The sequence below is a fragment of the Crassostrea angulata genome, chromosome 10, assembly GCF_025612915.1.
Source record: "Crassostrea angulata isolate pt1a10 chromosome 10, ASM2561291v2, whole genome shotgun sequence".
Lineage (NCBI taxonomy): Eukaryota > Metazoa > Mollusca > Bivalvia > Ostreida > Ostreidae > Magallana > Magallana angulata.
In genome coordinates, this window is record NC_069120.1 from 1,374,202 (window position 1) to 1,387,686 (window position 13,485).

The following is a 13,485-nucleotide window of genomic DNA, read 5'->3' on the forward strand; positions in this document are numbered from 1 at the left end:
GACAACTGTATTCTGATTATTGACCCTTTGTCAAACAGTATCCCAAAACTCAAATGCTTGCTTTATATATTTTTTGAGAAACATAATAATTAAATATTTATATCAACGGGTTTTGCCGGGCGGCGCAAAGTGCGACGTCCAAAATAGCCAGCCTTAAAGTCGTTGTTGAACCTTTCACTTCGTTTACGATAACAGTCATGTTTTATTTTCCGAAATGTCTTAGAAAATAATATTTTCTTTGAACATGTAGCCTGACTGCATATGCATGCTGCATGACTAGTTTTGTTTTTAAAATTCTCCCTAAGAATCAACGATCTGCCGACTCCAATCATGCTCTGTTTTACTTGTTGTCTAAGTACTGTCTTTCCGAAATGTGTCGTTCGGCATTTTGTCGTCCATTTCTATCGGTCAGGGTTTCTTTTTCACTTGATGTCATCATACTCGTCGACGTCCGAACATTTTTTATGTTGCTAGACAACTTTTTCACAGAATTAATTTCTAGACGATTTTGATAATTTTATTTACTTTAAAATCGGCGTCAGATTTCTTAACAGGTCTTCACAAAATTTAATTTATTATCTGTGCGTCGCCTAAACACTGATTTCAACTGTTACAAAACGCGCCATTAAATCTTTAAAGATTTCGCTATCACCAAATTATTTATTGGGTAAATAATAAACTAATAAAAAAAAAATCTAATTGCATTCATTATTTGATATTTTTTTATTCGAAAAGTACTCATTCTCGCAATTTTCATTTCTTTTTTTTCTTTTTCATTTTAACTTTTCATTTTTGACATTGCGCCGCATGTCGAATTTATAAACGAGTATGCTTATTTAATCTCATACAATATTTGATAGCAAAACATTTTAATGCAACTTACTTGAATCCTTGTGGCACAAGTTTCATCTTCATTTATGTGAACAAAAATATTAACAACAATCATTTAAAGTCGCAGAGGTCATTATCTCTCGCTTTAAATTCATACTGTCCTGATCATTCCAACTTTTATTCAAAGAAGATAAATTAGGAAAACGAATAAATAGTGAATCCTAAAATAACACAACGATAAAACTTACCTGCTGTTAAACAAGTTGAATACTTCAAAAATGAATAAAACTTCAAAATCTTAAACTGAAAAATAACCACTGACAATTATAACATCTTTATACACTCTGACAGCCAGTTCCAAAAAGCATGGAAGAGCCTTCCCTGACAAAAGAACAACCCTAAATAAATCACATGACCAGACCAACTATAAATAGAACAGTGACTATAGGTAAATTGCAAAGAGGAGTAACCAATGAAATAAGATAAAACAAACACACAATATAAATTGAAATTTTATATAAAATCCAACTAAATAATATTTTTCTTCTGAAATCAATAAAACTGATGAAAACCAATAAATGAATTAACTAAGTAATCCGTTATCAATAATTGAAATTCGCGATGTATCAAAAAACAGTTATTTTTCACTCTAATACAAAATCACAAATAGAAATTAATAAAACCATTTTATCAAGAGCTTGGACTTTTGGTAGTTGTGTCAAACAGCAATGTGACGTAGGCCTGTCTATTTCATTGCAAGCCACTCAGCCATGGCTCTTTGAACTCAACAAGATTTGTCTGGCTTTTGAGCTAAGACTATGCAATCGATGCATATTTCGCTTTATTTTTGGATTTTTGAGATGGTTGACAGTTTGTTGTTGTCATTTTTCATTGAAACCACGTCATTTTTAACTTGTTTTGACGCAAGGAATAGATAGCTACGCCCTACTGAAAGTACAATGTCTTGTTAAATTGGTTCTAATACCGGACCTTGCCTTCATTTTACGTATATCAAGATATTACTAAAACCGATTTGGTTTGACTTTTCCGATCGCGTCGCGTTCAACTTTTTCAGCTACGTCATACATAAACAATACCCGCACCTTAACCACAGTTTTTTTATTGGTGGATTCAGCTTACCGCTGATTGGCTGCTGGTTAACTAAGACTAAATTATGCACGGACAGAACAACAACATATCTGAGAATGAAAAATTCACATGGGTACTCGTGACTGTCGAAATTGGGCTATTTTTCGAAAGTGTACACTTGTGTTGATAAAACAATACATACGGTACATAACATATATAGCTGTAGCTCTGTGTATAAATTTTGGGTTAGAAAATATAAAGCTACAGTGCATACAATACTTACATGTACAAAAAAACTTTACTGCCGCGTATAAAAAATTTTAAATAACACTATTTTTTAAAAATATTTACATCATACCATACCACATTTTGTGCAAATAATCCATTTAAATAATTCTTCATTTAGTTTACTACTGTTAATAATTGTAGCTTTGCCCGCCCCAAACTTTCTCCTATTAAACAACCTTTAACCGTACTCGGAAAGCGGATCAAGAACTGTATTTTTTATGTATGTAAACAAACCAGTGTTCATGTATGGAGCGGGTGATCGGGGGTTCAGAGACAGGTAAAATAAAGAAATCTGCAGTAAATGGTTTGTGGATATTTTAGTATATATATTTACACCGAAAGTGATAGGGCAACAGAAGAGAAACGAATCGGACACTTGCCTAATGAAGACGCACATGTACAAACCTCTTTGCACTCTCCACTTCCGTCTCGTTCTTTCACACCATCGTTCAATACTTTTATTGACTGTCGATTGCCGATCGAAATGTGTAGAAATCGAGGAATTCATACCTATCACTTTGACTGGCAAGTTAGTAGGTAATACATGTGCATTATACATTTACGGTATTTACATGAAATGAACGCTTAGCACATGCAACTTTTAAATATTATATTTTTTATAACGCCGTACTCTGGACCGTAGCTTGAGGCTATGGTTTAACGCCCGTTTACACAGAGAGAGAGAGAGAGAGAGAGAGAGAGAGAGAGAGAGTTTAGCACAGAATTTAAACATACGGGATAGTCGATTTTGAATGAATAATATTGGGGGGAAATAAACTGTTCTGAGAAATCCTTCAGCTCTGGCATTGCATAAGCGTATACTGATAACTTGGCCTAAAAATAGGAGTTAACCAATCATAGTTTTCACACCGGCGGCGTGTATAATTTATGCATGACGTAGCTGACAGAAATGATCGTGACGCTATAGGAAAAGTCAAACCAAATCGGTTTTGATAATAATTCTATTTCATCTCATAGTAATGAAATGTGGTGTTTACGAACAGTGTTCAAAATCAAAAGTTCAAAGGTAAAATACAAACGGGAGCAGAGCAAACACGGACCTGTACAACAATCAGGGGTAGGATCAGGTGCCTAGGAGTAGTGAGCATCCTCTGCTGCCGGTCACATGCACTCACCGTGTGCACTTTGTCGTAATCGGGAAAACGGAAAAATCCGTAGACAATTCGGTGATGAATAATGATCTGACTATAAGTATGAAAAAAAATTGTATTTGCTGACAAGGTCGTTGTATCGACCTTAGAACTTACGAAAAGATGACTTCAAACGAGACTGTTGATAGTCCTGTTTTATCAACTTGTTTGTTAGTAGCTTGCCTCGTTTTGGAAACTGTTCATACGAAGACCATGCCCTTGCGTATCGAATCAACTGAGAGACAAAAACTCCATATGCAGGTGATGAAGGTATATTGCTACATAAGTAAGAAAAAAATGTTTTCCATGTTACGAAGAGCTTTTCGACAGCTTAAAATTGACAGAAAAACACATGCATGTATATTGACCAGAAAAAATATCGATCTTAGTTATTTATTTTCAAATCATTTTATAGATTAATTGCTTTCCAAATCTTATTTGTTTGGAATATCTGATTTAATGAACTCATTTAAAAACACAAGTCCTGAATATCCAAGATATTGGATCGATCGGACTTTTTAATAACTTGAATTTCCACTGTGCTCTTTACTGCACGTACGTATACTTTAATGATAATGCAATTGCAAATAATTGTTTGAATATAAAACACAAACAAACATACCCACTTTATACGACATTGTGAAAGAGGGGGAGAGGGACCGTACATATAGTTTGCATTTCTCATACATACTGTTACTGATGGTCTTAAGTTTACTAGTTATCATTATATTTACATTATCCAGTGTCTTTGTCTGTGATAACACTACGTATCGATTTTGTACTATATAACCCATAATACAAATGACGCCAAACTGAGGCTCCGGCGGGGTTTGCTTATTTATATTTAAAGATTTAATCGTACGATGGCCTAAAATTATATAAATATAAGTAATGAGGAATCATTCTTTGAGTATTATGAGGTGATAATTTCGGTCGGGGCGTGATCAAATCTATCATAAAGCCCTTCGGGCTTTATTGGATTTGATCACGCCCGACCAAAATTATCACCTCATAATACTCAAAGAATGATTCCTTATATCTATCCACATGATGGTCGGTCCTTTAAAACTATCCAATCTCATCTTTATTTTTACAATACAGAAGAAAAAATATTATTTTTTTTAATCAACTCAGAAAATTTAATTTAATGAAAATGTAGCGACTGTAGTTTCTCAGGGAAAGTTGTCCGATTGACCGACTGTGGGGCCACAGTTCCATCCATTAAAAAAACCCTGTATATTTATTGTGCACAAAAATTTGCGCATGGTGTTGGACTTACTAAACTAATTTAGGGTCCGTCAACTCCAGACTTTCGTAGTGCTACAGTTCTGCAGCGAATGAAATTGTATCTCTTTGCTTTTTTAATATCTGATACCGTGTCCTAACTACATAAAGACAAATGCCTCATACTTAATTTTACTAAAAATAAATAAATAAAAGATCAAAATAAAAATATCAACATTTCTGTTTAAAAGTCTCATTTTTTTCACATTTACCATTGCTTAATTAAGCCATAAATATAAAAACAAGATCCTATAAACCCTGCTAATTTATACATTGTACCTGAATATTTGAAATGTGCTGATTGCTATTACTTATTCACAACTTAAACGTAATGACAGTTTATGTATTTTCGAAGATTTGTTTTACTATGTTTCTATTGTTTGGAATTGAAGGTCACACAGATACTCCGCCATTTCCGCTGGCGATAAGTACATGCGTGTAGGTATTTTTCGCCAGCGTGTAGGTAGTTTTCGCCAGCGGAAATGGCCAAGTAGTTACGATTGCCAAGATTTCGTGTTGTGTTTTATCATGCTGTCTCATTAACGCATACTCCGTATCCTTTCTTTAACATAACAGCTACAAATAATTAAGACTTATTCTAATTTAGTTTTATTAATAGTTCTAGTTTTAAATATATGGATTCCAGAAAATATCCTATTGACTGATTATTGATTGATATATATCCCCGAGTACCCAAACTCCGTCACCATAAGCAGAAAACATTCCGCGTTTCTCTGTAAATTATTTTTGCGGTTTTTATCATTTGGAATCACTAAATATTACCTAAAACGTTATAATTTATAAAATTATAAACAAAAATATTTTTATTATTATTCAAATAAGCCCTCTGAATACGACGTATATATCACACGTGCTCTCATACGACGGAGTTAGGAGGCTATGCGATATATATATATATATATATATATATATATATATATATATATATATATATATATATATATATATATATATATATATATATATATATATATATATATATTTTGCCTCGGTCTGCTCTGCGATTAGACTTGTCTCATAGAAAGAACATCCTATTTACGACTGTGGATACCATTCTTAATTGGTATTCAATCATACATATGATTGTGTTGAAAGTCGTAAGTACATAGCTTGATTTGGTTCTTCCGTTAACGATTCAGTCAGTGTTCGTTTCACCATCATAAAATTAATGGAATTAAAACTACATCGTACATTGCCTCAACCCCCTTGTAACTGGTTTCAGATATATATGTGCCAATTGACCTCTGCCCTGGGATTACAGGGCACGCGGGATGACAGCGACTTCTACGCCATGATTAGAGCGACCTCTACTCTGAGATTACCGCGACCTCTACCCTTAGATTGCAGCGACCTCTACCTTAGAATGACAGCGACCTAAGATTACAATTACTTCAACCCCGGAATTTCAGCTACCTCTACCCTTACAGCGACCTCTAGCCCGTGTACAACAACCTCGACCCCAGGATTACCTTGGATAACAGCGACCTCTACCTCTTAATTACAGCGACCTCTACATCGGGATTACAGCGACCTCGAGCTCTACCCTGGGATCACACTGATCTCTACTCTGGGATTACAGCGACATTTACCCTGGGATTACGGTGACCTCTACCCTGGGATCATAGCGACCTCTACCCTGGGATTACGGTGACCTATACCCTGGGATCATAGCGACCTCTACCCTGGGATTACGGTGACCTCTACCCTGGGATCATAGCGACCTCTACCCTGGGGTTACAGCGACCTCTTCATTGGGATTACAGCGACCTCTACATTGGGATTACAGCGACCTTTACCCTGGGGGACCTCTTATATCTGCCTCTTTATGTGGTCAGCTCGTTTTCCACACCGTCGCTCTAGATCATCTCAGGTATTCCTAATATACGGAGCAATTCTTCAGAAAATCAGTTACTTCACATCTGTTCTGTATGAGGGAATAAATGCAGTGTAAATGAGGATTTAATTTGATTAATATTCTTTTAATGCCAAGACCTTTCCTCTCTATAAAAGGAAGAGAAGTGATGACGTAGATAGATAGCTGGTTAGTCAGAGATTATAATTAACAAGAATAGAAAGGTGGTGATCTTTTGGGATTCCTGACTTGTAATTTCCTTGTTAAAATTCAGCATTAACTGTCACCGGCTGTCATCTCAAACTATCACCACGCCGCGGCGCTACGTCACAATCACGGCAGAATTATACAAGGGTGCCGAAAATATAAGACACATGGAGCATGTCGTAAACTGGATCACGGGAACCAACTACAACTCATTGACCATGCCCTGCCCTGGGAAGCTCGCGCTGCTGTTCTGTTACGTGGTGACTTGTGTGTGTTGGGTGGCGGCTTTCCCGTTCTATGCCACCCATAAACTTCCCTCATCTAACGTCCCCGTGAACTGTGGGCGGAATCAGACAGTTTTCATGGTGACCGGGCTGGGTCATAGGTTGTGTGGGGAGGATTACTTCATCACCAAAAAGGACAACATGACACAGTTCGGAAAAGTGAGTTTATTTTGTTCTCCACCAGGTAAAAGTGAGTTTATTTTGTTCTCCACCAGGTAAAAGTGAGTTTATTTTGTTCTCCACCAGGTTTTTTTTTACCGATTTGAACAACGACATTCTACTGAAATATTAGCCCAAATATCCGTTGTTATATCTATAAACGCGCTACAAATTGTATTTCATACAAGTTACATATACTAGTAGTTCATTGTGATGTCATTTTAACTCTATTCTTCATTTTTTTTTCACCTTCATGCCGTGGATACGCCCATGATTATAATAATTCTAACATACTAAAGATAAGTGTACGAATAAATCATACAAAACAATAAAATATGGTTTGAATGGTAGAGAGTTCCCTTTCTGGTAAGTTGGAATGTTTACAATACAGACCTCTGTATGCATATGTTTATGTAGATATACACACACTTTTACAAATGGACTTAATGATTAACAACTCTCGTCAGAAAATATGAATAATGCTTCTATAAACCGCGAGAAACTTTTTGGTTCAGGATATGTAGTCACGCACGACTTCGTGTTTTTTTTTAAAGAAAATGTAATGCTTCTTCTTAATTTAACTTTCATCCCAAAAACCGAAATGATGCCACCAAAAATAAAGATATTCTAGTTTATCATAAAAAAGAACAACTCATCATATGCTTTCATGAGCTAAGTGAATCATTCATTAATTCAATTTTGCAATTGTTAATAAAAAAAAAAAAAACCCGGAGCACTCTATGTAACGACAAAACAGGTCAGAAAATTGAGAATTTAATTCATATTCTTAAAAAGCTAATTTAATATCTGTAATACTTGGTTGTTCTCATTTCAATTTTCTGACATTTCTCTCCGTCTAAATTGATTTTAAAGTTGCTCATATCAATAAAAACGCACAGCGTTAAAGAGGTCAACGTATGCGTGAAGTAGTAAGATTTATTTCTTTGCACCCGTTAAGCTCCTGTTTTCATTCAGACGTGCGACACTTTGGGCAGTAAAATAATCAGTTTGCCTTGCTTATCAGAAAAAAATAATATGCTGTGGTTTATCTGAAGAGACCTCAAGACATGTACACTGAAATTAGGTCGCGACATTCGTCATTGAAAAATATTTATCTATCTTTTGTTTATGATTTGTTTATGATGTATAAGTACCTGATGTCATCTTGACATTATTCTCGAACAAAACAGGTAAAAAACCACGACCTGCTTTTGTTGCCTTTCACCTGTGGGATTCAAAATTAAAATGGTGTTGCATTTCCCTGAGAAATAAAAATGTCAAAAAGACAGTGCTAATTCACATGACATAGGTCAGTGGAGGGCTATGGTTGACGAGTTATAACGAGCAACAGTGTACCCCTCAGTGGCGGAGCTTCATTGAGGCACCGTAAGCACGTGCTTACAATTTCTTTTCTGAATCTCAAAATGTTTAAAAACATTTTTTCATTGCAACGTGATAAGCACTTCAATTCGTATCAAAAAGAAAAAGAAGCAATACCGGGTTTTTTTCGGATTAAAGTAAATTGCCATAGTACTATGCAATTTCAAAACATACTATAAATATGTTTGCATCGTATAGAAACAGAAAAACTACTTCTTTCATTCCATTATTAGACGTATATACGAGGTATAAAATTGATTGCGAAACACTGCAACTAGTATTATAATTTATTTATAAAAAGAAAATCTAGTCAGAAGTCACACTTTGTTGCAATGTCAGTCGTGGTTGCCTCATATTAAACTTTGGCTAATTTTTAGATGTATTTTCCGGATTCTTTGTTATCTGTTGAGGTGTATTTTGTTTTGTGTATTTCTGTATTTCTAATGATCCCTTTTCTGTGAGTACAATTTCAATATCATGACAGAGGTATTAAAACTATTGCATGTACTAGATTAAAACTGTTTTAAAACAGTGATTGGTTTCCGCGCGGGGGGGGGGGGGGGGGGGCTACCGCTCCAGACCCTTGCTTACAATTATTTTTACCTAGCTTCGCCACTGCCCCTTGTCGCGTGAGTTACACACATTAATTGAACGGACACTTTGCTACAATAGATGACATGTATTGTATATCAATGAACTGTTACATAAACAAAGTATAATTCGCGGCGATCATATTTCGCGACTGAAGCTCTCGAAGAATAAACATGGTTACGTGTGACTCAAACAAACTAGACATATATCTATGATGAGCAAGGGTGTCTCATGCGCAGATCTAGAAAGGGGGTTGTTGGACCTCACCCACACCCCCACGCCCACTGGAAATATCAATTTTTTTTTAAATTCGCATTGTAATATTCCCGAAAATAGGCCTCGATCCCCCTATGGAAAACGAAATTATCCTTCGAACCCCCTCCCTCTGGAAAAAAAGTTGGATCTGTGCGTGTGTCTTGCAGACAAGTAGCAACAGGGAAAAATGGAGGGGACATGCAGCCACCCGTTTTATATAAAAAAAAAATATGCAATTCTTTTTCTTGTATTAACTACAAAAAACCCACAAGCAAATTGTTACCTCAACACTTTGTCTGATCATTGCACTTTTAAAATGTAAAATTAGTATAATCTTTGGGTTACAGGCGGTGCTCAGTTTGACATACAGTGGGTAGCTTTTAGCCCTTTAGTCACCTTTCACTCACATCACCATAAAAACATACACTTTCTGTCTAATATAATGCACTAAGTAGAAAGTATACGTTTTATTATGAGAAAAATATATAACGCCGGGCGCCTGTGATATTTTCATCTTTATTACATTAAAAGAGCCTCGACCAAATGATGACCAAAAGCATTGTCAATACAGCCACACAGGAGGCGAGGGCTGTGGTACTAGAGCGAGGGTAATTCATTATATTGCTATATTGTTTGCAAATATGAGAAAAGAACTTCAGCTAACCCAATTTTATTTTGCTTTTTTGAAAAAAAAATTCCAATTGTTATTCCATTGATTGTGACTGCGCTGGCTTATATGAGAGTGAGTACTTAGGTGACCCTTAAGGCCCGAGGGCCTGTTGTTTAGAATTGCATGATTTTTTGATAATAAATCAATATCTAGAGAACGTTTACACCAAATGCATATCGTATCAGATTGAATAACTTAAAGCGGCGTCGTTTAGTTCCATTTCATATCAGTCATTCCAATGGAATGGAAACAATGGTACGTTGATAATACCATCACAGACATGTTTCACGTTAATATTAACGTCAATTTTCAAACTTATTTATTTTTTGAGGAGCTATTGTTTTTATGGTTATCATTGAGTTATAAACACAGCCGGTATATTAAAACAAACAAAGAGTCAGGGTGCAATAGGTATGCAAACATTTAAGTATGTATTAAACAACTACAAGTGTTATGACTAGAACAAATTCTATAGAGTACCTAGAGATAATGAACTTTGAACTCTGTCATGAGCTCTGTTTTCTCCGCCAGGATTTCAAGATCTACATGGACGACTGGCCCACGTTGTGTAGGATGGACTCCGACAACGATAATCGGACTAATGGGGAGGAGCTGGGGGACCCGGATTGTGACTGGATAAACAAGGACGACAGGATAGCGGTCAGCCACCCAGGTAACGCTCACCTCTCAAGGTCAAACGATGACCTTGACCCGAGATAACTTACTGACCTTATCCGGGTGACCCGCTGATCGTTGGTGACAGTAAATGGGCACACAATAAAATTCCTTATCGTATCTGTACTTACAATGAACAGCAATACGGTAATGGAATTTCATTAAGGTCTTGATATTTATTTACTTTGAACCCTAAACACAACAAATTAAGATGATAGGATATACATGTATTAAGGAAATAAAGTTAATTTGAATTATGTCAAGGTTTTAGTTCTTTATTCAACAAAAAAAAATAAAATACGTTAAGCTATAGTATTACCCGAGATGTATACATTGTTGATCTAAAGTAACCGCATTACAGGCAGTTTCATATATTTCAGGATATGCTGAAGAAGTGGTAATAGACGAAAATGGTAATTCCACTTACGTCATAGTGGACCAAGAGGAGGCGTGCCAGACGCCGGACAGAGTCACGTGTTCCCGGTACGTCATAGGACAGGGACTAATCCACAAACGATAGCACGTGACCGTGGTCAGGAGCACGTGACCCGACGGGTGGGCCCCCTAAGTCTTTACAGCATAGGACTGTGACGTTGATGTGAATTCAACAGTTGGATTAGGATTTTAATAACCGTCGTCACGTCATTTTTGATTTATGCATTTAATTGACGGATCGGATTTGTCACTTTGAAGAAAAACCTGTGGTGTTCTTTGAGTGGAATATAAGCTCGCCCGGACACTGGGGTGTAATTGTGATATTTACTGTGAAGTGATTTGTATTTATGCTTCTTTTGTATTCGTTTAAGCTTTATAGTAACCTTAATTGTTAATCATAAACTATTGATAATTCTAAAAGGTGTCGTGTCTAAATTTTATCGGCCAGTGGTATTTTTGACAGATGACACAATTTCACAATGCCTCCATGTTTCATATTCATTATTCTTCTAGATTTACACTAATCAAATTCGTATAAAAACTACGACCATATCACGTCTGTCTGTCTGTCAACTTTCCATCTCTTGAAACTCTGAACCAATTTCAACAACACTTTGAAAGTTATCCTTGTCACCCCTGCAAATGTTATTGTCATTTAAATTTAGACCACAGTGCACGTGGTTTTTTTTTACCCTTTCAGTTTTGCAGAAAAAACCGTGCCTCGTGTTTACAGTCTATTTTCTAGAATCTAGGTACTTATATTCAAACATAAAACCTAGGCGTTCATTGATTTTAAACTTTATCTTAATTAATTTGTAGATAAAATGAGTTCTAGAAATAAATTTGACTGTAGAAAATATAGTTTTTGCGCCTGACCTATTAATATCATCAATAGTGAAACAGACTAAAATACTATTTTATGGAGAATTTTCCTTGAATTTTCCTTCATTGTAAGTTAACGCTCGATATACTAAGTTGTTATACACAACATACACTAATTCCTTTTTGTTAAGCATGGCATTGCACATCAAACACATCATACATGGCTATGATTTTATTAAGCAACCCAATGTTTATATTTTCAACCACATGTAGAGTGGTTGAACAAGAACGGTAACTCTGTTCTGAATATCATCGTCTAGTTTATATAACCGCCAGATGATGGAATAAGAGATATATCTTAATAGATTTTCGTGTTTTAACATAAATCAAAGTAGGATATGATATAAAAAAAAAGACCAGTACTTACGTATTTTGAGAATATTATCCGAACACTTATACATGTACTTCCGCTCGAATTTCACAGGAACTGAGAAAATCTCGGAGAAGTGTCGTGAATTTTCATTCTAGGTCCTCTGGATTTATTACAAACTTAGCAACGATAAAGAAAGCAATCCGAACACATTTGCAGGGGCGCTTGTGTGACGGGTTCTCGAGTAGATAAGCTGAAAGACCATGCCCTTCATCAATAGGGTTGATTAAAATGGATTAAAACAAGCATTCTGAGAGTATTGCATAAGCAATACACGTCTCCTACCGGTTTGTGGAAATTGTGAAAACAATGCACTGTTATGCAGAATATCGAACCCGAACATTAAAAAATTGGAATATAAAAAATTAATTTTCTCAAAAATATGTCAACCAGACGCTACAAAAGTGTAAACTTGATCTGTAGTTTGACATTTTGAAGCTATTCAGCATATTTCATATTATTCCTCAAACGCATAAAGAAAAAAAGTGCGGAAAACTGAAGAGGAAAGCTATAGTCCCCTCCGGTGAAAACCGGTAGGGGACTAATAAGACACGCGATTTACAATAATTATTATTCTTAGGTAAAATCAGGACCTTGAAACAAAGCATATAGAGGTATGGTAGCGTACATTCAAAGTCATGGGTGACAGGAAAAGGGTTCATTATAAATATAAAAATACCTAAAAAGGTTTTTTTCTAAAAGATGTTTAATGATTGTACATTTACTTGAGCTATGGAGGACAGAAGGATTCGCGTATGTCATAACTAATCTTCTACAAAAAACGAGTTAAAATGTAAACTCGTAATTAATTGTGAAGAAACCGGAAATATCATGAATATTTGTATTCGTTACTCCTGAAAACGTTTGCGAGACATAAGTTGTTCTTGTTGTATGTTGATTTTGTTGTATGTTGTCTTTGTTGTAAGTTGTTTTTGTTGTTTTGTGTCTGGTAGGGGTAAGCATAATCGGCTATTGAGGTCAAACGTTGACATTTTGATATTCAGGTGAGTTATGTGGTCCACGGCCTTTTTAATTTTCTTTAAAAAATGACATCGCCTTTT

The 13,485-nt window shown here is 35.6% G+C and overlaps 1 protein-coding gene across 1 annotated transcript; it reads left to right on the forward strand.

Annotated features, from left to right (window-relative positions):
• The first annotated feature begins 6,691 nt into the window (after window positions 1–6,691).
• On the forward strand, window positions 6,692–11,702 carry LOC128167001 (temptin-like). The gene is made up of 3 exons (XM_052832486.1): window positions 6,692–7,166; window positions 10,594–10,735; window positions 11,118–11,702. Exons 1-3 carry the CDS (start codon window positions 6,891–6,893, stop codon window positions 11,255–11,257), a joined length of 558 nt encoding a protein of 185 aa, XP_052688446.1. The 5' UTR covers window positions 6,692–6,890; the 3' UTR covers window positions 11,258–11,702.
• Window positions 11,703–13,485: the final 1,783 nt, after the last annotated feature.